The sequence below is a fragment of the Ambystoma mexicanum genome, chromosome 2p, assembly GCF_040938575.1.
Source record: "Ambystoma mexicanum isolate Mex_15411 chromosome 2p, UKY_AmexF1_1, whole genome shotgun sequence".
Lineage (NCBI taxonomy): Eukaryota > Metazoa > Chordata > Amphibia > Caudata > Ambystomatidae > Ambystoma > Ambystoma mexicanum.
In genome coordinates, this window is record NC_090923.1 from 452,338,552 (window position 1) to 452,363,262 (window position 24,711).

The 24,711-nt window shown below is 45.4% G+C and overlaps 1 protein-coding gene across 5 annotated transcripts in view; it reads left to right on the forward strand.

Moving 5' to 3' along the window:
- The window catches only part of MITF (melanocyte inducing transcription factor), a 937,190-nt gene that overhangs the window by 452,635 nt on the left and 459,844 nt on the right, over positions 1–24,711 (forward strand). For 2 of the 5 annotated variants that reach the window (XM_069643816.1, XM_069643818.1), the window contains exon 1: positions 24,120–24,382. The exons of the other annotated variants lie outside the window; for them this stretch is intronic. In XM_069643816.1, coding sequence (XP_069499917.1) covers positions 24,333–24,382 — 50 coding nt within the window. In that variant the 5' untranslated portion in view covers positions 24,120–24,332. Of the gene's footprint in view, positions 1–24,119; positions 24,383–24,711 lie in introns of those variants that run through there. 5 annotated transcript variants of the gene reach the window in all.

Consider the following 24,711-nt stretch of genomic DNA (forward strand, 5'->3'; position numbering starts at 1 on the left):
CTCCAACTGGGTGCAGCACAGAGCTTTGGCACTACCTGACACCAGAGTAAAATGGGGTTGGAGCAGAGTCTATTCGCTATCGCCCCAGCAGGATGGTTAATATAGACCCTCAGGGGAGAGTACTAATGGTTTGATACATGTCCCTCCACCTATTCAAAACAGGCAGCAGAACCTGATCCACATGGTTGATTACAAACAATGCACCGTACCTGTGTGCCACACAAATATGACGACCAAAGGTGTCACTGGTGTGCTTTATTTACTTGGCTAACCATAAACATGTCTGAATAGTATAAACAAATGCTGACAGCATATGTACAAATCATGGTTGGCTCGAATTCATAAATATTCCAATGTGGTCCTCTTTCACCCTCCCCACCTGTACCCTGATGTGAAATCACCCCTTTGGCTCCTCCAAATATTGCTTTGTGCCCTTTTCTTTTTCCGCTTCCCAGGGAATGAATGCAGTAATTGCTCGCAATGCACCATGGGAGATATAGAAATATTTTCTGGCACCAGAGGTAACCTCCCTTTGTGTCGAATTTTAAAAAAACTGAATATCTACAGTGCTTTGTTCCCAAGTTGTTTCTTTTGTGGTGCAAATACGGCCAGCGTTTTTCACGCTGCAGTTGTTCAGTGGAAGCACACCTTTCTCTATGGGAAAATGAATTGGACTAGGCTGATACTCTTGATAACTTTTCAACCGATTAACAATAATTCCTCAGAATGTTCAGTTGCCGGAAGCCCTTGCCAGACATGTTTACTGGAAGTTTTCAGCCAGGCAAATCTTATTAGTAATAGATAAGCCCATGTAGATGGGAAAAGTCCATGCAGACGGATGATTGAGCACTGTATAAGTATATTGTGAATCATTTTTGAACACCTCATTTATGTTTTACTGGTTGCCCTATCTGCAAATGGAGAATAACAGAATATTACTGTTAAATGATTGTGTAGTTTCTTTTGTCTACGTACTCTATTGATAGGATCGCCTTTTTTTAAAAAATACATGCATTGTCTATGTTAGTACTAACTGGGCACATGTTTAAAGAATGTACTGTTCAATTTGTACCTTATTATAGCTCAACTATTATGCGCAGTAATACATGTACTGTGCTGATTTACGAAACTAAATAAGTAGCTTAAGTAAGAAAATATTTACTAAGCTAAAATAAATAGTGTAAGTAATCCATATTTTAATGTAAGATGGGTTGGGTAAATCAGTCCAATACATGTGTATATGTATGGGGCTGATTGTCTGAGATACAAAGATAGTGTAAGTTAAACTAAATGTACTAACCTCAGAAATATAGGGTAATACTTACACCAAACAATGATTTAAGTTCTTACTTAAGCTGCTTATTTAGCTTAGCAAATCAGCCCCATACATATATACATAAAACGGGTTTGTAAAAAATGGCATGTTCTTCATATATATAAGAATTGTACTATGCAATATATTTGACATAACGGGCCTGATGCACAGAGATACACACTAGTGCACATCTGGAGTTGCTTGTGGCACTCTGGGATTTACACCTAGTACCTGATTCACAAAGTCTAAAACTGATGCACATCTGGTGATATTATGATATGATAGGTTATTTACAACACGTTTAATATCCAGAGGATTCTAGGCGCAGACCCGGGGACCGAACCTGTGTTGATCCGTGTCATCTTGCTTCCAAGGCGAGCACGTTGCCCCTGAGCTATCATCCCCAGGTGCTATTGAGCAAATCTTTATGAATCACATTTGCACATGTGCATCTCAAAGGTGCTCCAGACATCCCCAGATTTTCTTCTGTATTTACATGTGTAAGGAAATGTATCAGTATTATTCTCAGCCTTCTATCATGTCCATTATTTTCCATGGCTATGCTGAAACCTTGGACCAAGAAGATGTGATGAGGAGGATGTGAATATTGCATAAAACATTGCCAACATATCGTCTTCATAGTTTGTCTGGCTTTCTGTTGACAAATGTTCTGTGTAATGCACCCTTTTTGGTTTGATGTTCCAATGGAACCATTGATTCCAATGGATGGAAAACTAATTTACATATTGTTGCTTTTGGTGCAGTACAAAATGTGGGACTATTTTAGATGCTGTCTGAAACCTGCTGTGTGCAACCTGCCAACATAATGCCACACTGTGATGTGCATTTGAAAGCAGAGGAGAGGTTGCTTTACAGCACACACTTACCGCACATTTTGTCGGGTGGAAACAACCAGAGTGATTTGCATTGTATTTGACTATGTAGTGTGAAGTCAGCAGGAGCCGTGATGGCTCTTTTACCGGCAAAAACAAAAGCAATTGTTTGGTTGCAACATGTTTTCAGGCAGCAGTCCCATCTCTCAAATTTGTATTTAAAATGATGTGTGGTTTTTCAGTGTACAATTCAATCCCCAATCCTGTGTCTATTCATTTAAAATGTTTTGGAGTGGCACAGGGAAATGCAGGATGCACCTAGTGAACTATCCTGACTCACCATACATATTATTGCTGTCCCATAGCTGGGGTGATAAGTGCAGAGCGTCAGAGACAAGTGGTAAGACAGGAGTGATCTGGCAGCTAGCAACTGTGTCTGGCTCTAGTGGTAGCGTCAGTGCCTTTCCACCATCCCAGATGAAAAGGGGCTCAAGACTCTGGAGGACTGGAGCAACTCCCCCATTGTTGGCAGTCAGCAGTCTTATGATACAGCAATGTTTGCCTTTCATTTGGAACTTTAAAACGTGTGTTTTGCAGCATGCACATTACAAGCTGCATTTGTTGGAGTTTTTCAGGGAATTCCCTTGAACCTCTGTGGTAGGGCCGGAGACGTTTAGTTTTTCAGTTCCATGCTGGCTCCCCATCTCATTATAATCAATGGCTATTAACGCCCTTGTCTCAATTAAAATGTATGCACCCCACGGGTGGCTCAGATGTTTGTTCTATGCTCTAAGCATGCGGGGCCCTGAACTGTTGTGTTGAAATGGGCCACAGAGTCTCTTCAGTAGGCCCTATATGGCTGTGCGGCCTCTCCTCTTCACTATGTTTAATATTTTCATGTGGTTGCTGCCAAGGCCATGTACAGTGACACGATGGGGATCCAGGACTCTCTTCCATGCTGTAACCAGGACCAACCCTGTGGGGCTGACCCTCTCCGACCATGTTGCCTAATAAGTTACCCAACCACTTAGAGCAACATGGCCGGAGGAGGCCTTCCTTGCTTTGAAGCTAAGCAGGGTAATTCCTGGTTACTGCATGGATGGGAGTCAGTGCACAGTCCTGGATGCCCTGCATTCTCTTAGTTTACATATGCCATAACACATTAAGAAAACGCACAGCATATGCATAATATTTTTTAAACTGTGCTACAGTCAGTCCTCGAAAATATTTCACTCTAAAGGTCAAGCTGTCATGAGGCCCACATGTAAAGAGCAGCTATCTCTGGGTAAGGAGCTGCTAATACATGGAGAATTGCAAATCCAGCTTGCACATGCGAGGCAAACTAGAATAACCTTTTGTTTCATATTCATATATGATGGCCAAGGGAAACAGTCTCTGCCGGTCTCCATGATACATGGGAGACTACACCACATGTGACCCCTGCAGCAATGAGATGCCGCTTCAACTACTCAAACTCCCAAAGGTAGTTTGCCAAGCCTGCTCCGCACACGAGCCCAGCTGATTGGCTGCTCCATCCATCAACCATGGCCTTGCTCCCGAGCCCGGAGGCGGAACGGGCCACAATCTAAGGCCAGAAGCAAAGGTCAAGGGAAACAGTCTCTGCTGGTCTCTACCAGGAATGTGGCAAGTGTGCTACACTCCCAACCCCTCTTTGTGACTTACTCAAGCCCAGAGTCATCTCCATACTCCTGGAAGGTAAGCACTGTGCCCTATACGTGTGCTATGCCCCCTCCCAAAATGCATTGCCCCCTTCATTCCCCTGCCACCACCTTCTCGATTCCTCACATCCACGAGTTGGTTAAACCATCCTGTAGCGGCAAAGGCAGCAATATGCCTCCCATTTGCCGCCCCCCTGCCTCAAACAGCACGATCCACCACCACCGTACATCCTGTACTTCCTCATACATATCTGCCCCACAGCGAAACATCATATCGTCGGCGGTAAATCCAACGTACCAACCACATTTAAAGGAATTGTGGCATCAATTTGATCGGCTCAAAAGATGGGCCATCATCAAAAATATATATAAAAAACATTCATTAAGAAAGTTCGTATGTAAACTTTTGAGCAAGTGAGGCTCAAAGTCACCGATTTAAAGCACTAGGAGGCATCCATTTTGTGAAATGGGTGAGCCTCCTATGCTTGTGTTAATTTCTGCCCTTGCGGCACCAATGAAGCAAAAGCCAGCCAGCTATAATAAACAAAAGCTACCAGCAGGTGGCTTTTATTTCAGTATTGCCGGAGAGCAGAGATTAACACAAGCTTTAAATGTCCTTCTTTTTTAAAAGCACTGCAAAATAAATGCTGCTGTTTTCTTTCTAACTTAGAAAGAAAACCGCAGCATTTATAACGTTGTATTTATGTTTGCTGTGGCTTCAGCTTTGAGTCTCCTGGGCTCAACCGACCCGGGTCGGGGGAGCCCAGGAGACTCAAAGCGAAAGCCGCCGCAGTCAGAAATACACAGCAGCATTTACGAATACAACAATGGGGGAGTCCAGGAGACTCAAAGTGAAAACTGCTGCAGTCAGAAATACAACGTTGTTGTATATGTAAATACTGAGGCATTTACAAATACAACAATGTTGTGTTTCTGACTGCGCAGCTTTCACTTTGAGTCTCCTGGACTCCCCCGAAACGGTGGAGCCCAGGAGAATCAAAGCGAAAGCCGCCGCAGTCAGAAATACAACTTTGTTGTATTTGTGGTGGCCGTGGTTTTCCAACCACGGCAATCACAAATACAACAAAGTTGTATTTATATCGGCCGTGCCTTTGCTTTTTGCCTTTCATTTTACGTTTTCTGTGCTTCCATGGCCTTGGGGAGCACCGAAAACGTAAAATGAAAGTGAAGGCAGCCTTCCAAGCTCATGTACGCATCTGCTCTGGCTGCAGTAAGGAAAAGCTCGAAATAAGAGGCTTTTACTGCTTGTTTAGTGCCGCCAGGGTAGAGCTTAACATGAGCTGAGGAGGCTGCCTGAAATGGCAAAATGGATGCTCCCATGTAAACACTTTGAGCCTCGTTTGCTAAAAAGTTTACATAGGAACTTTCATTAAAATTATTTTTAATGCATGTTTTTTATTATTGACCATCTGTTGGGACAATAATATTTTTGAGCGCACTATTCCTTCAAGACTCTCCTTGTCAAGCTCACTCCCTGACTCTTTCGTTATCCCGCCGTCCATCTTCTTTCCTAGGGTAGTCTGAGTTTGTTGTGCCCTCCCTACGTCTCCACACCAGGACCACCACACTAAACTGGGAGTAGGAAACCTGCCCCACATACGCCAGAAACATGCACCTGCTTACGCGTTTCTGTAAGCATAACCGTGCACACGCACTACCTATGCCAACGCTCACCAGAGATGAACGATTAGGCTCCCGGCTTGTCGCTGGGCACTCAAAGTCTTCATGCCTCTTCAGACTGTCACCACTGATCACATCTTATCCCCTCGCATTGAAAATCAATACCATTCATCGTCCTGACATTGATGATAACTTGTTACCAGGCACTCACGCAACCAATGCCTCAGGGCCTTCCTGGCCTCTGGCAAGCTTAGTTATAGCTGATGTGCCTCATGCCAGTGTATTGCCTCCTGCTGTTACTACTGTTCTAGGGGCCACCTTGCCCTCTGCTATTCAGGTTAAAGTTGCCAATGTAATGCCTGACCTCCCTCATGCCAATGTATTGCCTTCTTCTGCTACCAATGTTTTAGGGGCTACCCTGCCTTTTGCTAATCTGGTTAAAGATGACGTGCCTCATGCCAATTAATTGGCTTCTGCTGATATCAATGTTTTAGGGGACACCCTGCCTTCTGCTAATCTGGTTAAAGTTGACGTGCCTATTGCCAATGCATTGCCTTCTGCTGCTACAAATGTTTGAGGGGCCAACCTAACCTGTGCAAGCAGAAACAAAGCTTCCCAGACTAGTACACAGATGTCAGCCCATGACTAGAAAAACCTAGCGGCATGCTCGAGCCTCAAGACCGCAATACCATCTCTGACTAAGCCCGCAAGTAGTAGAGAGAATTCCCCCACAACCATAACCACCAAGGGTGGAACTGATGCATCTTTCGCCCCAGTAGAATTTAAATGAGCATTAATTAACACTAGATCACTACCCGCACACGCACTCGATATACATGACCTCATCTTAACTAACCACCTGGATATTTTGGCCATCACAGAAACTTGGCTACACCCAGCGGCGGGGCCGGTGCTATCATTGGCAACCCCTGAAAGTTATACTATCTACACAAAAGACAGACTAACCTCTAAAGGGGGTGGGTTAGCATTCATTGTGAAGGAAACACTAGCCATTTATGAAATAAGTAACCTAGCCATCCAATCAGGTGAACCACTATCCATCAAATTAACCCTCTCCCCTACTGCCACACTGAACCTACACCTTACATACAGACCGTCAGGGCCTTCTCTCTCTTTTTAGGAAGACATAGTATCCCTCCTGTCTTTAGATACCAAACCTTTATAATGAACTGCAGTCCTTGGTGATTTCAGCCTTGGTCTGAACGACCCAGTGGACTTCCATGATCTGTCCCTTTCAAAGTCCCTAAACACCTTGGTTTTCAAACAATGAATCTGCGGACTAACGCCCACCAAAGGTCGGACACTTGACTGGCTTGCGGAATGTACCAACAATATCAAGATATTAACCAACCTTCCATGCCCTTGGTCAGACAATAACGTTCTCTCTTTTGGCATCCCCGTGCATAATCCCCAGATACAAGATCCCCTAATCCACCCAGCTCCTCTAACTAGAAAGACTTGCAACATTACCCATGCCACTATTGTCTCTCTATTGGAGCCTCTCAGCACTCCTAAACTCCTATCCCTTGATCTTAGAGACTTGGTCAACCTTTACAATCACACCTTCCTCCAAGCCATTGACAAAATTACTCCACTATTTGACCGCAAGCCCAAACCCATAGCTCAACACCTGGTTTACAGCAAACCTGAGAATGATACGCTCCCCGAAGCGAGTGGCCGAAACATCCTGGAGAAAGGATCCATCAGACTGCAACAAAGTCTTATTCACTTCCTTATCCAATTCATACAAACTAGCCATTTTCAAAGCTAAAAACGATTGCTACAATGACAGAATTGATAATGCTAAATCAAGCTCTAGAAAGCTTTTCACTATACTACGCAAACTGGAGACACCAATTGCCCCACCGACCAACTGTTTTAAGGACTATACTTGGTGCACTAGTATCCAAAATGCACTCTTGGACAAATTAGCGACACTCCAAATGAAAATCAAATTTGAAAAAGATAAACTTATGCCATCGGATATGCCACTACCCTCTACACGAGCGCCTCAAAACTGCACGCTCAAACCGTTTGACTTTGCTCAAGTCTCTGATTTGGAAGTTAAGAAAATCATTAGCTGTCTCAAACCATCCAGAGCCAAGGTGACATATGTCCGGCCTCGGTCATCAAAGACTGCGTCGCCGAGTTAACCCCGTTTATCACACACATTGTAAATTCTTCTTTCACCACTAGCACGGTCCCCACTAACCTCAAAGATGCATGGGTCCTCCCTCTTTTACAAAAAACAACTCTTGGCCCTGCTTTAGTCACTTGCGGTGTCCCCCAAGCCTCCTGCATCCCACCCACCCTTTACAATATTTTTAATAAGCCTCTTTTCAACCACCTTGACTCCATGGGTATCTCCTACACAAATTATGTAGACGATACCCAAATCCTCATTCCCATCACTGGCAACTATGACACTGACTCTAGAGCTCCGAACTCTGTCTACCACAGCATCCAGGCTTGGATGGCCACGCAGGCTCTGGGCCTTAATGACGGTAAAACAGAGCTCCTGCTCATTGGATCTCACAACCGACTAAATAAACGTGACAAATCTAACGCTTCTTTCACAATAGATGGATGTTCCACTCAATCTCTAAAGGTATCAGGTAATAATATCGCCACATATATGGTCGCCGTAAATAATATAGCCGGGAAAATGTTGTGGCGATATTATTTGGGTGACCATATATATGGCGACAGGGGCAACAAAAAAAATGTAAAAAAATTGGGGGTTGCGGGGGTGTCCCCCGCATGTTCCATGCAATAATGTCGCCACAAAAAACGACAATTTTTCAGCAATATTTTTGCATGGCAATATTTTTGTGGCGACGACATTATTACATGGAACCTCTCTAAAACAGTAAAAACTCTGGGAATATACCTGGATGCTACACTAACAAAGCAGATCAACGCAATAGCCTCTTCCTCAGTCTACACCACACAATTAATCAACGCAAGCAGACGCTTCCTGTCCACTGACAGCTGCCTTACCCTAGCCAGAGCCTTTATCCTGTCAAGACTTGACTATTGCAATGCCCTCTTTGCCGGAACCTCCACCAGTAACTTAAAGAATCTCCAAGTTATACAAAATAGCGCTCTTAGAGCAGCACTGAGTATACAGAAAAAAGACCACATCTCTATCGGCAGAAGGAATGCCCACTGGCTCCCTATCCGTGAGAGAATCCACTTCAAAAGTCTCACCATCACACATAAATGCTTAGCCAATATTGACCCCAAATACCTCACCAAGAAATTCAAGAAAACTCAAGCAAATAGACCAACTAGGACCGCCCAGTCTAACATGCTCCTAACACCCACATTCAAACTACAAAAATCAGGAGAACGCAACTTTCCTCTAGTAGAGCCAAACACTGGAATGCCCTACCTGCCCAACTTAGAGCTGACACCTCCTAATGGTCCTTCTGAAAAAAACTTAAAACCTGGCTGTTCTCACTAGACAAATGAATATTAGTATACCCTCTCCCCCACCCCCACACAGAGTATAGCACTGGGATATAGTAACATGTTTGTTTTTCCACCTCTGTAACTGAAACTGTACCTCGCCCTTGACCCTGCAATGTGATGTTCCTACTGTAATTTATGCCTGTCTGTAACAGCGCCCTGATGCCTATGGGTTTGGTTTGCTATACAAATACACAAATAAATAAAGATATATGTGTATATATATCTCACACGCCCAGCGATAGCGGGCGTGTAGTCATTGTTAAGCTGCTCAACCCATAGGAAGAGCACTATTTGGGTGGCTTATAACTGTGTTCCCCCTGGACGAATCTTCAACAAATTTTGCAAAACAGGTATATGCCCCCTCGGATTCATTTTGTGAAGTTTGGTGAGGTTTCGTCTGGGGGGGGGGCAAAGTTATGGGGGGTCTCCCAAAATGTGTGGTTTTCCTCATAGATGGAATGGAAAAAACGTTTGCTCATGCCTACAGCCCAAACCGCTGGACGGATTTTCACCAAATTTGCGGCAGGATTGGCAGCTTGGTCCCAAAAGCATGCTTTTGTAAATTTGGCGTAAATCCATCAATTTGTTTTTTTTAAACGGCCAAGAAGAAGGTAAAAAGAAATGTGCAATATATTGGTTTGGTCGCTGACTCACTTCCTTATTCAGTCTGCGGGCATCCTCCTGGACCAATCAGGGCCTGGCGTGATGTCCGCAGACATCAGACACGCCCGCTGATTGGATGGTGAAAAAAAGTGAGCTACATCAGATATTTGGACATGGTCGCCATGTTGTATTCGTGGACAGCCGCCATTGTCTGCAGACATCGCGGTAATAACATATTAAAAAAGTCAACATTGCACTTTCTCAAACTAACGAAAGAATCTCTGGGGATGTGAGGGGTGATGAGGATAGGATGAGATATGGCCTAAAAAAGCCAGAAAACAGGTGGTTTTCCACCTACTGAGTTTGCGAACAGTTCTGGACAGCCATGTAATGCTTCCAAACATTTCAGATGTTCGGGGGCATCCATACATAGTTATGCAGTACATGGTTGGTGAAAAGCAGTTTTTGGATGGCTTATAATTTTGAAGCCACTGATTGAAACTGCATGAAATATTGTGATGTCATTCTAGATCTTACCTTGAATGGTCTTCAAAGTTTGGTGCTGTTTTGCCAAGAGGGAACAAAATTAGAGGGGGTTCTCAAAATATTTGTAAGGCTTAGAAATTTGGTGCCATTTCACGAATCTGCACAAAGGTTTGCAAAAAGATTTAAGACCCAGATTTTAATGTTTTTGCAAAGTTTGGTGGGATTTTGTGAAGAGAGGTCAAAATTAGAGGGAGGCTTTGAACATTATTAGATGGCTTATAACTTTGTTGCCGTTTGACGAATGTGTACAAAAGATTTTAGAAAGATTGTAGACCCACCCTTCAGTTTTTGTGCAAGGTCTGAATGGATTTTGTCAAGTGGAAGCTAAGTTATAATACTATTTTATGCACGTACATATTGACACTTTTAAAAAAATAAAGCATGGACGGATTTGCAGCAAAGTTGTGCAAGGAGCATTGACAAGGACCTGAAAACATGGTTTTCCAAATGTGTCCGTATTTTATTTTTTGAAAAGTGTCATAATGTAGGTAAACAAAATAGTGGTATACTTTTGGTGACTGAGGTATAGCCTATGGCCATGGGCATTGCCCAGATTGTACGAATCATGGACTGTGGCTATCAGCACCGGCAAGATTGTCTGAGTCATGGCCAAAGGCCACTGGCTATTGGCCATGACCACGAGGGACTGGCAATGAGGTTAAAGTGAGCATGGCCACCTGGTAATGTTTTTCAACATCGGGATAGGTTTGAATGGGAAATTATTTTTGCCTGTGGCTAAAATTCTGCCAGTGGCTACAGCTTGAATTGATGCACAGGATTACATCAACAGATCGCTGTGACTACCGCTGCATACACTCCAAGACAATGCTAATCAGCAGATAATTACTGAGGACACCGAATGAGGTGCCCACGTGGTCACCAGGCCATCCCTTCAAATCATTAACCACCTTTATTTGAGACCATACCGGGACAAGATATTGGGATTGCATGCCAGACTCATTTCCACAACCTCACATCAATGCCTGGCCCACAATTCACATACATAGAGAAAGACCCTAGAGAGTCAAAACACATGGCTGACTTCTAACAATAAATATAGCACCAACAATGGTTTTCAAGACTGCTTTATTATGACAATAGTTTCTTATTGAATAACCCAGCGCTAAAATGAATGGGACTCGCTTTCCTATTCGAAATATAACACTTGAAGCAGGAAGGGCACATTCACAAAAGAACCCCATCACCAGCAGCAGGGTAATCTGTCTAAAGTACTAGATGAAGTGCAGTGATCTTCCCATTCTACCCTGATTTGATTATTGATATTGATTATTGGGGCATGCAGCATGGCCAAAGCCCGAGGTTTGAATGGGAAAACATAATTTGCTTGCGGCTACAGCCTAAAGTGCTGTACTGAATTACAACAAACCTGCTCCAGCAGCATCAGTAAGGACCTGAAAGCATGCTTTTGCAAATCTGTATTTGTGTTTTATTTTTCCAAAGTGTCCAAATGTAAGCACATAAAATAGTGATATAAGTTTGATGCATGGACAATGGGCCTAGCCCTTGGCAAGGACGAATGCCTTCTCTGATTTACTTATTCGGGCATGCGGCCAGGGATGTCATTTCACAAAAATGCCAGGGGTAGCGGTAGTGACATCAGAAGAGCCTTGACCTCTAATGACATCACAGGAAGTGATGTAATTTGTCCCCACCCCAAAGTAACATCACAGGAAGTACACTACGAAATTTCTCTTTACAATATTACTATAACGTGATATACATTTCATACAAGAATGGATCACCATATTTATATTGGCTGAAAAAAACATGCTATAAATGCAACATGCGAAAAGTTAAATACATCGTCGGAAATTGATGCTTATACTTCTCTAAATGCTTTTTGGACTATTTTGTCTGCATTGTGAATTTGAGGTGTTTAAGAACAGACTAAATCGGTGACTCAACCCGTGGAGTGTGCCTGAAATAAACCTTTAATGAGTCTAGTAATTATTGAATGGAATTCCAGAATGACAAACAACTCAAAAAGACCACAGGGGTAACAAGGGAGACCTCAATGACGTCCCTGCATGCGGCATGGCCGAAGCTCTAGGTCTAACTGGGAAAAAGAATTCTGCTTGAAGCTGTAGCCCGGAGTGCTGGATGGGATTGCAGAAAACTTGCACGAGGAGCATGAGCAAGGACCTGAAAGGATGCTTTGCAAATCTGTCCTGTATTTTACTTTTTTGAAAGCGTCGAAACCTAAGTAGAAAAATAGTGATATACCTTTTCTGCTGTGGGCAGTGGACCTGGCCCTCGGCAAGGACAAATGTCTACTCTGATCTGCCTCTGGGGGTATGCAGCATGGCCGAAGCCCATGCCCCATGGATTTTGCAGACTGGCCATGCAAACCATGAGCACTGCCCATTGGTTACATTATGAGGGTATAACAGACACTGAACTAGGATGCTGGGCAGGTGCAGTAGATAACAGGGATGATTTTGTGTGACTGGGGCCATGGTCTATCCTTATGCCCTAAACAATGACTTGCTTCCCCAGCATGCGCTGCTGATAACGATACACACATGCTTTCATTGCAAAAAGTATGTTCGTTAAAGGAGGTTTATTGTTGTTTAATACATGTTGAAAGAGGAATTATTAACAACGTATATATAGTGAGGTAACATTAGGAAACAATTTCACTTATAAAAACCTATTCAATTGACAGAAAAAACTTTGTTAAATGGATGCTACAGTTAAGATTCACCCCACCCTTGGGACTCCTGTGCCCCAGCATTTAGATAATGGTCTCCCACCTTGGCATTCCCTGGCACTTTCCTTCTGGGCTCGAATGAGCACTTGTCCATACATACTGCCTCTTCTATTTATGGAGTTCTCTCACTGCACAATGTATATGTGCATTTATAGGAGCACTATGTATGATTTTGGGAAATGCAGATGTAAAAATATACAGTGGGCACGGCCAAAGGCCATGGTCAGTGGTGTGGAAAAAAGCTATGGAATAACAAAACCCTTGAAATTCAATGAAAAACATTTAGTTAATGATCAGTTAAGGTAAGAAATGTATTGCAACAAAACCCCTAATATTCAAGGCATTGGGGAACTCAGTACCGGCTTAACTCGATGCGTTTCTGTTGCAAAGCCCAAAAGGACATAATTATTAGAAGGGAAGGGATTCACAGTGCCATCGAAAATGGCATTATGGGGGATATAGTATTATAGGGGAGATCAATGGGAACGTGCCGAGCTGAGCCTTTATGCTTGGCAACTGTACATGTTGCCCCAACAGGTTTATTTGGAGCCCACATGCAGTGGTCTTCAGCCGTGGCCACTGTAGTTGTACCATTAGGTTTCTTCAGGGCCCACTAGCTATGGCCTTTGGCTGTGTCAACTGTACATGTCGCACCAATGGGTTTCTCTGGAGCCCACTAGCCATGGCGTTTGGCCATGGCCACTGTACATGTTGCACCAATACGTTTCACTGGGGCTTTGGGAAACCTGCAGTAGACTCCCTGGCAAGTCCCTCTGGGATTTGTTGTCCAGGTGGCCAGGATACGGCCATCGCCATTCGATCCAGTTCCTGGGGGTGGAACAGTGAGGGAGGATCAACTGGATGGGGGGTCCTCTGGGAGTGGTTGTGGGACACCAATGGGTGAGGCGTGGTATCCCCCTTCCTTAAACACCTTTTCCTCATCCTACCACGTGGGATATTCCAAAACACTGCCTGCCCTTTTCCAACACAAACATTTTTACACACCACAAACAACAAACTAACTCCCGAGCTGTTTACCTAACTTGTCCCAATACAAGGGTCAGGCATGGTCAGGCAATTGACCAGAATCACACACACCTGTTGGCCCTTGCCCTTCCCCACAGGGATAAAAGGTGGAGCACGAAAGCACACTATGAGCAAGGCAGACCGCAAGATGAGACAGCTATCCAGGCACGGCAGTTCAAGAGGAGGAGAAAGGCGGCGGAAAACGAGTGGCTGACAAGGAGAGTTGCGTCCATGCCCTTTTCGAACTAGACCTGCGAAGCCTCCGCAGAAGGGATCATAAAACCGCGGACAATAGCTCAAGTGTGTTGGAGCAGATGTCAGCGGTACATGGAGTGTGCTCACACTGATGAGCAGGACCGAGGCAGGCGTCTGCTACCGTGGTACCGGCCTTGACTCCAGATATGCTGAAAAGCCAAGCGGTTCATCAGTCGGTGAGTTAAGGGGAGAACTGATAAAAAAATAGCTGTGTTGAATAAAAGATGCAAAGTAACAAATTAAGTGAATTCAAAGAACTGGTAAGACTAAAGGGGAGACCAGCTGCAGAGGGATTCGGCACCACATGGATGCTCACTCGAGATACTCTGGTCTATCCCGTGTTTGTTGAAACTGCAAATACCAGAAGGCCTTGGGAAGGCTGTAAAGAAACGGTTACAGTGGCCATACAGGGGTCTTGCAAAATCATCTGTACATTCAAAAGACTTTGACCGACAGGTGATTACGAAAGGTATAATTGATGAAGTTGGTGAGAGTGACCCCGGCAGAGAGATACTGACAACGTTGGGCAAAGTCTAAAGTCCCAGGAAACAGTGTGTTGACAAAGGTGAGCCTAACAAAGGGATGTCCACTGTGTATTGTTTCAAAAGACATTGAGACTCAAGAATGCTATGAAAGCTATAGAGAACCCGGCGTAGGGAGGCTGAGATTCGAGAGGGGTCTGCGCTCGGAAGAGGGGCACCCAGGGTGAAGAATTAACACCTCAAGTACAAGCCAAAGAGAACTTTTGTTTGAAAGCCCTAGGGTACCCGGCAGAGGGGGGCTGATGTCCGAGAGGGCTCTGGGCTCAGAAGAGGGGGAACCCTGGGGTGAAGAACTATCACCCAAATAAAGAGAACTTCTTGATTGAACTTTTGTTTCGATACTTTGAACCAGACAGGCCCTCAAAAGCAAGATGACATAGCTATTTGAGGTCCTGTTATCATCAAGATCATCAAGGAACTTTCTAGGGATCTGCGCCTGGATGAGGAGGATGCAGGGGTCTCCTGGCAGTGGTAAGATGTTCATTAAGGTTCTTAGAACGCTTGAGAGACATGCGTGGGTATGGTTTGTTCTCCATGTTTAGTTGCACTAAAGGCCAGAACTTTTTAATGATCTGTTTTAACTGCGTAGTGGCTTGGCAGAATGTAGTGACACCAGTCATTTTTTCTTCTTCTTCCATCCTTGGTTTGGGATGTAGTAGAACCTCGCGAGGAGTGTTCAGAGCCCTCTTGTAGTTGTTCCGGATCAGTTTCTTGGGATACCCTCGATCCATTAATCGTCCCTTAAGTTCAGATCCATGGTGGCGGAAATCATTCTTTTCCATGCAGTTCCTCCTTATACGGAGGAATTGCCCGTATGGTAAATTGTCCCTTAGATTACGTGGGTGTGAGCTTGTGGAATAGAGTAACGAGTTCCTCAGACCCGCCACCAGCACTGAGACAATGATTCGTGACCCCGAGCCGCTGTGCAGGCCAGCCTGCAGCCATCCATTTAGCCTCGCTCACCAAACTGCCTTCTGTCTGATACCCGCAGCTGTCTCCCGTCTTGAACTCTGTCACTGAAGCTGCAAAGTGCCCTGAAACCAGCTGTACACTGTCGAGCACCAAGAGGTTCTACAAGCACATGGCACATTGTGGTTCTGTCCCCCTGGTCCTTCTCCGAAGACCCCTAGTGACTTTTTATGACCCATTTCTCCCTTTGTGCTGAAACCAAGTATCCTTGAACTATTGTGATGCATTACTTTACCGACTACCCTCCTGTCAGTATCCAGAGTGCATCCCTTTTCCTTCTCTGAAATGGTCTGTCCTCTGCAACCCTTTACAGGGTGTGTTGTATTTTGTAGTTTGCTAGAAATGTCATCCAAGACGCCGCAATCTGCTTCAGAACCGCCAACCAGCACTGAGACAACGATTCCTGACACTGAGCTACCGTGTAGGCCAGCCTGCAGCTGTCTGTCCAGGCCTGCTTGCCGAACTGCCTGCCTCCTGATTCCTGCAGCTGTTTCCCGTCTTGAACTCTGTTGCAGGAGCTGCAAAGTGCCCTGAAACCAAATCGACCCTTTCGAGCACCTAGAACTTCAACAAGCATAAGGCACATTGTGGTTCTGCCCTCTCGTCCTTCCCTGAAGGCCCCTAGTGACATTTTATGACCCATTTCTCCCTTTGTATTGAAACCAAGTATCCTTGAGCTATTGAGATTAATTACATTTCTGACTACCCTCCTGTCAGTATCCAGAGTGCATCCCTTTTCCTTCTTGAAACTGTCCTTCCTCTACAATCTTTTACAGGGTGGGTTGTATTTTGTAGTGTGCTAGAACAGTCTGTTGTGATAATAATAAAGTAGATATTTTTATAGCACCCTGACTAGACAATCCCTTTTATCATTTGGTAATAATTGTATTTTCGTTGTGTTGCAACTAACCAGCGATCCATCACCGTGCAGAGATAAGCCTGCCGTTCTGTCCATGTTACCAAAATTAGACAAGGAGGTTTATAATTTTCTTGTGTTTCCAATCTGTTTGGATCTCCTGTAGTGTACTAGAGGTGTGGGCTGATTGATGGTTTAGAAATCGATATTCATCCCAGGACCACTGGGGCAGCAGAAGTTGATTTGTCACATTGGTGGCAGGCGGTCGAATCTAGTTGGAGCCTTGCGCACAGCTTAGTCACCCAACTATAAAAGTAGTGCTATAGGCAACATTTAGACACTGCTAGGTGTTTGTAATAATCATGGATCTTGACATAGAGACTGTGAAAGGCATGAGCAAGGAAGTCCTGCATGTCCTATGTCAAGAGAGAGGACTTCCCCACAGCACTGTACCCAAACGGAAAAGTCATTCCGGAGGGGGAAGTGGAAGATGATGTGGAAAACAGCATGAGCAGTGCTTCTCGCCAGCCATCCTGCTGGTGGGCAAGCATGGTTTCTCAACTCTCTAGAGTGTCAGTGAAGTTAGGGCATAGTGCGGCATCCCGCACGTCCCAAGCCTCAGCACAGTCTCTAAGTGGTCCAGTAATTGTTCAGGCTGTTAATGAGGTAGCGGCTACAGGAGAAGAGGAGACTAGCACTAGAGGAACAGAAACAGCAGGACACGGTCACCATATAGCGGGACAGGGCTGCCATAGAGCTGTGCATGCTGGTGCTTGAAGAGAAGAAGGAAGCCAACAGATCCACCTCTAGAGAAAGCATTAATAGTGGCTCAAACCAGAGTGCCCAGGATAAGCCCTGGCAGCACATCTCCATCTTAGTGCAGGCTTACGAAGTGGGGAAGGATATTTTTGACTGGTTTGATGCACTCAAGCTGGCTTTTCAGTTACAGGAGGTGGACGATGTACTGCGGGGTGCAGCCCTGATGAGTCACTTACTGACACCCGGTACTGATGCAATTCTTCAGTTAACTCCTGAGGAAAGGCCTATTTATGAAAGCATGAAGGCGGCCCGCTTCAGGATGTTCTGTAAAAACCCAGAACAGTATTTCAAGAGCTTCAGAGAGTTTCAGAAAGAAAAGTGGGCAGACATTTGAAGCGTCCACACACTTGTCGTTGAAATATCTGAGCGGGTGTGTGGCTGGTAACAAAGTAACATATTCAAAGAGATGTACAATTTGATTGCGTGTGAGCATGTATTGAACAATTGTGAGGTTGACCTACACCAGCATCTTGTGGAAAAGACTATCACAGACCCTAGCTTGCAAAGGCTGATGACAGTTTTGTGAGTACTTGAGTCCATAAAAAGGCTCAGGTGAGCACACCCAAACCGGAAGAGAAATCTTCAGACAAAAATGTAAACAAGGGTGGGAAGGACAAAGGTCCAACCCAATCATCTTCAAAGTCAGGTCCCCAAAAGAATGAAGGGAAATGCCAAAACTTCAGTTCAGCTGTACACACTGAAACGAAGCGCGCAGGCACCCCTAACACTGGGACACCTGCGTCCTCACCACCCAAAGGTTGTTTCGTGTGTAAGGATATGGGCAATAGGAAAGGGGAACCTGCTTGCAAGGACTTACCCAAGCAAGCCAAAGTGAATGTTAAACTCATGGAAGAGGCCATCATTATTGTGGGCCTCCTAGAGGAGGACTACCCACAAGGCCAAGGAGTGGCCGAATGTGGATTGGTTACTCTGAGTATGTAACGGTACTAGGTCTCCAGAAGAGATCCCAGTTCCCAGTAATACCCAACTCTATTTAGAACAGAGGTGCATAACTCATGGCCTTGCTGGAGGGCGGGATGTAATTTGCAAGCATTCATTGGTGGGTCGAACTACCTAAGGGGGACCTGCAGGCTTTCTACGCCAGAAAGATGTCCAAATGAGGCGAGAGGAAAGGCGCATTCTGAAATGCATTTATTGACTTCATTGCTCTATTTCTTAATTTTCATAGAAAATCTTGAAGTGTTTCATAGGAACCTATTGAAAACATGAATGTTTGCTAGAGGAAAGCACTTGAGGCCTGTGATTAACAAAACTAGGATGCTGACATAATTACTGCTAAGATGTACTGAGCTAACTGATTGTGTTTTATTTTGGCCAGCTTTTTAATGAAAATAAATTAGTTTCACTATTCCAATGCCATGTCCAATGTTAACTGTAAAGTTTATCATAACTATAATACCAAAAACGAAATACTATCATCTGAAGAATAAACATTTTTATGCATGCAGAGTTTGAAATTCTGTCTCTTTGAAATGCAAGTGTTGTGTGCTTTAGGAGATTTTAAAAATGTTCGGAAAAATCCTCTGCAGCATAAGTCCATTTGGCAAACAATTTGCATTCTCTGTTTGTCCAAAATTCAAGGCCTAATTTCTTTTTCATGGTATAATTTAAGCAATGCCTTCATTGATGAAACACTTGGTTTGGTGATTTTCTTCTGTGCCACTTATGTGTTGCTTCAGAACTCTCTAATGTGAAGAAAGAAAATGACCAAAAAAGGGCTGCGCATTATTCTTGAATTCCAATGGCCTGGAGGGCCATAAATCATGATGTGAAGGGCCGCATCTGGCCCACGGGCCGTATGTTGGGCACCCTTGATTTAGAACATGTGTAAATCAATGGGCACAAAACGCCTGTGGTCGAGACACCGCGGCTAGCGTCACTGCTGTCAACCGGCAGTGGGTACAGTCAGGCCAATATATGGATAGGCCTGATTGTAGCACCAGCGTCAGTGAGTTTGATGGAAAGAGTAAGTGCCCTTTGGTGATAGTAGAGTTCAGCTGGCGAGGTGAAAAGACTCCATCCCTGTCCCATGTCTTTGGGTAATTGTCTTCCTGATCCCGAGAGAGTCGCAGCCGCTACCTGATCGAGGGCCAAAGTGATCGCCAGTTTCAACACGCTCAGATCCTTAGGGCCTGGAGTGCTTCCATTGGGCTTGTTGGAAGGACCGACATGGCTGGTAGGCCCTAGTCCAGTTCCACAGACTGCTGAGTCGCCTACTCGCCTGCGGAAGAGAGTCCGAGGACCCTACTTCGGTAGCAGGGGACTCAGTGAATTCAGAGTTGCCTGGCGCAGCGCAGTAACCTGAGGTGGAGGACTAGGTGGGCGCAGATCTGCAGGGCTTGCCCATGCTGGATGAGTTTGCATCAGCTGAGGGCCCAGATCAGACTGACTTCCTCATAGCCCAGAGAGAGTGTCCCACTCTGCCTGGTCTGCGGAAGCATGCAGAGAAGCAAGCTAAGGGCGAGGCCCCTGCACTGTTGAAATGATACTGGGAGGATGGACCTTTACAGTGAGCCAACAGACTCTGAGGGTGAGGGCACCAGAATCTTGATGATTTCCCAATGCCAGAGAAAGTTCCTATTGGATTTGGCTCATCAAATTCCTTTAGCGGGTCACTTGTGGTGACTAAGAAATCGGAACGGCTGTCTGCGCACTTTTACTGATTGCAGTCCTGCGTAAAGGTTAAGGAATGTGTCCGGTCCTGTCCGACTCGTCAAGCTTCTGGCAAGTCAGGTGGTGACACAAATCCCCCTGTATTCCACTACCCGTGGTTGGGCGGCCTTTCAAGAGAATAGGCATGGATATTGTGGGTCCTTTGGATTCTCAAATGAGCTCAGGGAACAAAGTACATCTTGGTGGTGGTAGGCCACAATACAAAGTACCCTGAAGCTGTGCCTCTAAGGACCATCAAAGCAGCCCCTGTGGTTGTGAAGGCTCTGATTGGGATATTCTCCCATGTTGGATCCTCAAAGAAGTCATTTCTGACAAGGGATCAAACTTCATATCAGCACATATGAAGGCTATGTGGGAAGAGTGTGGAGTCTCCTACTGGTTCTCTACATCCTTCCAACCACAAACAAATGGACTTGTTGAGTGCTTCAACAAGACCCTGAAAGGCATGGTAGGTGGCTTGGAAAATCACCTAAGTAGAAAATTGGATATTCTCCTATCATGCCTCCTGTCTCCTACAGGGAGGTGCCACAGAACAGAGTAGGGTTTAGCCCTTTATCGCTTCTGTTTGGACACCCTGTATGAGGTCCCCTAAGTCTAGTGAAAGAGGGATAGGAGAGCAACCCCTCATACCCTACACGAGATGTGATGGACTATGTACTTGGTCTTTGGTCTAGAATGGCAAAGAACATGGAACAGTCAACGAGAAACCTTAAGGCCAGTCAGGAGCTGATGAAGCACTGGCCCGACCTTAAGGCTACAGTGACAGTCTATTCTCCAGGCCAGTGGGTGTGGATTATGGAGCCTGTCAAACCCAGAGCCCTTCAGAACAAGGGCACTGGGCCTTACTGTGTGCTGGAAAAATCAGTGAGGTGAATTACCTCATTGACATGAAAGGACCTAAACAGATGTGCAGGGTCTTTCACACCACTGAAGTCACTAAAACCCTATTATAGCCGGGATGACTTGATCATGGCATTAGTGACTGATTGAGAGACTGAGGAGGAGATCGATCCCCTCCCACACCTCCTACACACTGAAGCCACAGATGGGTCAGTTGAAGTTGTTAACCTTGCAAAGGACCTCTCAGAACAGCAACTGAACGACTGTCACTGGTTACTGGGACAGGTTGCTGTTCTATTTACATTGACTCCAGGTCGCACAGATTGGTGCATCCATGATGTGGATACTGGAGACAGTAAGCCAGTGAAGAGAAGGATTCACCGGATGTCCGATAAGGTTAGGGACACCATCAAGGAGGATGTTTCCAAGATGTTGTCCCTAGGAGTGAAAGAGCCATCCCACAGCCCCTCGGCTAGCCCAGTGGTACTGGTCCCTAAAAGGACCAGTGGTGGGAAGATTGAAGCTTTTGTGTGGACTACAGGGGGCTCACTTACGTCATGAAGATAGATGCTCACCCCATTCCTTGGGCAAATGTCCTCATTGACAAGCTTGGACCTCACGACGGGGTACTGGCTGGTTGGCTTGATAGATGGAGTGAGAGAGGTCAGCATTCTCAACCACAGGAGGACATGATCAGTTCAATGTGATGCCCTTCAGATTGAAGAATGCCCTTGCCACTTTTCAGCGGATGGTAAACCAGGTTTTGTCTGGTCTGGAAAAACTTCAGTGTCGCCTATTTAGATGACATTGCTGTGTTTAGCCACACCTGGCAGGATCGCTTATCCCAAATGAAACAAGTGCTTCAGGCGCTGCAGAATGCAGGTCTTACTATCAAGTCCACAAAGGGCTAGAAAACGTAGGGCACAGTGAATTATATAGGCCACCTGGTCGGTGGAGGTAATAAACAACTTCTCGAAACAAAGGTACAAGCTGTGAAGGATTGGGACATGCCCACCACACCGATGCAGGTGATAGCCTTTCTATGTCTCACCAGGTACAACTGGTAATTCATCAAGGGGTATTGGACCATTGCCATGCTGTGTAACTTCCAAGAAGATGCTGAAGAAGGTAACTTGGACCCCCGCCTGTCAAACCTCCTTTCAGGATTTAAAGGATGGATTGTGCAGGATCCCAGTTCTAAAACTATGGTCAGGTGTTCATTATCCAGACAGACGCCTGTGATTTTGGGATTGGAGCAGTGTTAGCACAGATGAACTCTCAAGAGGTAGAGCATCCTGTCACCTACATTAGCAGCTGATTGACAAAAAGGGAAAGGCACTGGACTGTTGCTGAAGAAGAGGCTTACGTAGTCATGTGGGCCATAAAGAAGCTGTTACCGTACATCTTTGGGTTGCACTTTATAATCCAGACAGACCACCAGCCTCTTTGATGGTTAATGGCCATGCAAGGGGAGAACGCTAAGCTTCTGCGTTGGGCCATATCCCTACAGGGATTAAATATGGACATCCAACACAAGCCAGGCTCCCAGCATGGAAATGCATATTGCCTCAGCTGGTACTTTCGCCTCAATGATTTGACATTTTAAATAAAATTGAATGATGGAAGATGAACCTCCAGAAAATGTGTGGGTCTAATCTGCACAAATGTTCCTATGCACACTGCATGACATACACATAGACCGGTGTACTCTGGGTGGACACAGCCTACAGGTGCCGTCCCCCCTCTTATATTTAGTTGGAATATGACAGCCAAGAGTACATCAAGGCATCACAGAAGGGGGAAGGCAAAACCTTCCTCCTGCCATGGCCAGCCTAATTAACTAACAAAGGTTGCATGGATCCGCTCTGTCCTTTTGTTAGCTGCTAAGCATCACATACAAATCCGATTTAATTCAAGCAGGCCCACGGGAAGGCTTTACCTTTTCTGTTGCAAAGCACTCTGGTTATGAGCTCACGCATAGAGAATATCATTGGTGGGGACCCAGGATTAGTTCATTAGGTAGGCTTAGCCTACAGCAATTACTGGGGCCGATTTGGCTTTAAAAGCGGGTTGAGCCCCTCTTTTGGTCAGATCATCTGAAGACTTTGCAAGGAGTAACAAGAAGAAGTCATTTGGACCCTGGCTGAAGGTACAGTCTGTCGTACAGCTTCTGCCAGTGAAGGAAGGCCAGGATTTCCAAAGAGGGAAGCAAGATCCCTCCCATAATCATCTCCCAGGTAACAGAGGGAGATACTGAATCCAGAGGACCCTCCAGCAGCTCCAGAACTGGTACCCAACAGCTGTCTCCCATCTTGAACTCTGTCGCAGGAGCTGCAAAACGCCCTGAAACTGACTTGGCCATGTCGAGCACCAAGAACGTCTACAAGCACAAGGTTACATTGTGGTTCTGTCCCTGAGGTCCTTCTAGGAAAGCCCCTAGTGACATTTTACAACCCATTGCTCCCTTTGTGTTGAAAGCAAGTATCCTTGAACTATTGAAATTAATTACTTTACGGACTACTCTCCTGTCAGTGTCCAGAGTGCATCCCTTTTCCTTCTTGAAACTCTGTCCTCTGCATTCCTTTACAGTGTGGGTTGTATTTTGTAGTGTGCTAGAACTGTCTGCTCTGATAATAATAAAGTAGATATTTGTATACAACCTTGACTGGACAGTCCCTTTTATCACTGGGTAATAATTGTATTTTCGCTATGTTGCAATTAACCAACGATCCCCAACCTTGCAGAGGTAAGCCTGCCGTTCCGTCCACGTTACCAAAATTGGACAAGGAGGTTTATAACTGACTTGGGTTTCCAATCTGTTTGGATACCTTCTGGTGTACTAGAGGTGTGGGGCTGATTGATGGTTTAAAAACCGATATTCATCCCTGGTCCATTGGTGCCTGGGAAGTTGACTCGTTACAACATCAGCCGTCCCACATAGAATGAATGATCTGTGTAACAGTAGGAAATGGCCCCTACACCGCCCCAAGAGTAAAGGGTGAAGTTGTTGTACTGTGTAGCAGTGTGGCTTAAAATCAGTGTGAACTATCTGAATGGGAGCATTGCTACCTCTTCTCCCCGCAGCGCTCCTCCTCCTTTCACTTTTGATTCGGGAGAGCCCGCATTTCACCTGCATGAGTGGGCCTTCATTGTAATAAGTTACAATTTAACTCTGTGTCTGTAAGCGCCGCTGTGCCTGTGCAGCGTGCACTGGTTACGTTACTGATAACTGCGGGCAGCGTGTGTCTTAGAGCAGCGCGGTGCCCATTAAACAGTGCTGTGTGTGCAGTACGCAAGGTAGGGGCTGGATTGAACAGGTCTGCCGCTGCGGGCATAGAGCGGGACACCGCTCAGCACAGAGCTGTGCTGGGATTGGCGTTGCCAAGGCCTTATCAGGAGCCACCCCCAGTGACACATCCAGTGCCAAGGCTCAGTTTGACTTTCACTCTTCGCCAAGGGCTTGCGGAGCACCTTAAAGGAAAAAAAAGATGGAGACTCTCGGGGTCCAGATGCCATGCGCCTTTGAAAGCTTCTATCTGTAAGTAGCGCTGACTTGCAGATATGTGGCATGCGGAACTATTTGTGTCAGCGATTCGTCGGGAGAGAATGTGTGTTGTGTGCTGAGCCATGGGTCCGCGTCTCCCGAGCAGCACTACACATACACTGTACACTAAAGTAGTCACAGTATAGCCGTTGATTATCGGGAAACGAGGAACATAAAATAACTTTGTGTGTTTTGTGCTCCAGAGTGTCCCTTTCCTGCATGCCGTGTACCATGTTGCAGAGAACCTTACACACCGAGCAATTGTGGGGAATAAAATGAGCGCCTGGGTCTGGTGACCTTTGCATGCTGGACATTAAAGAATG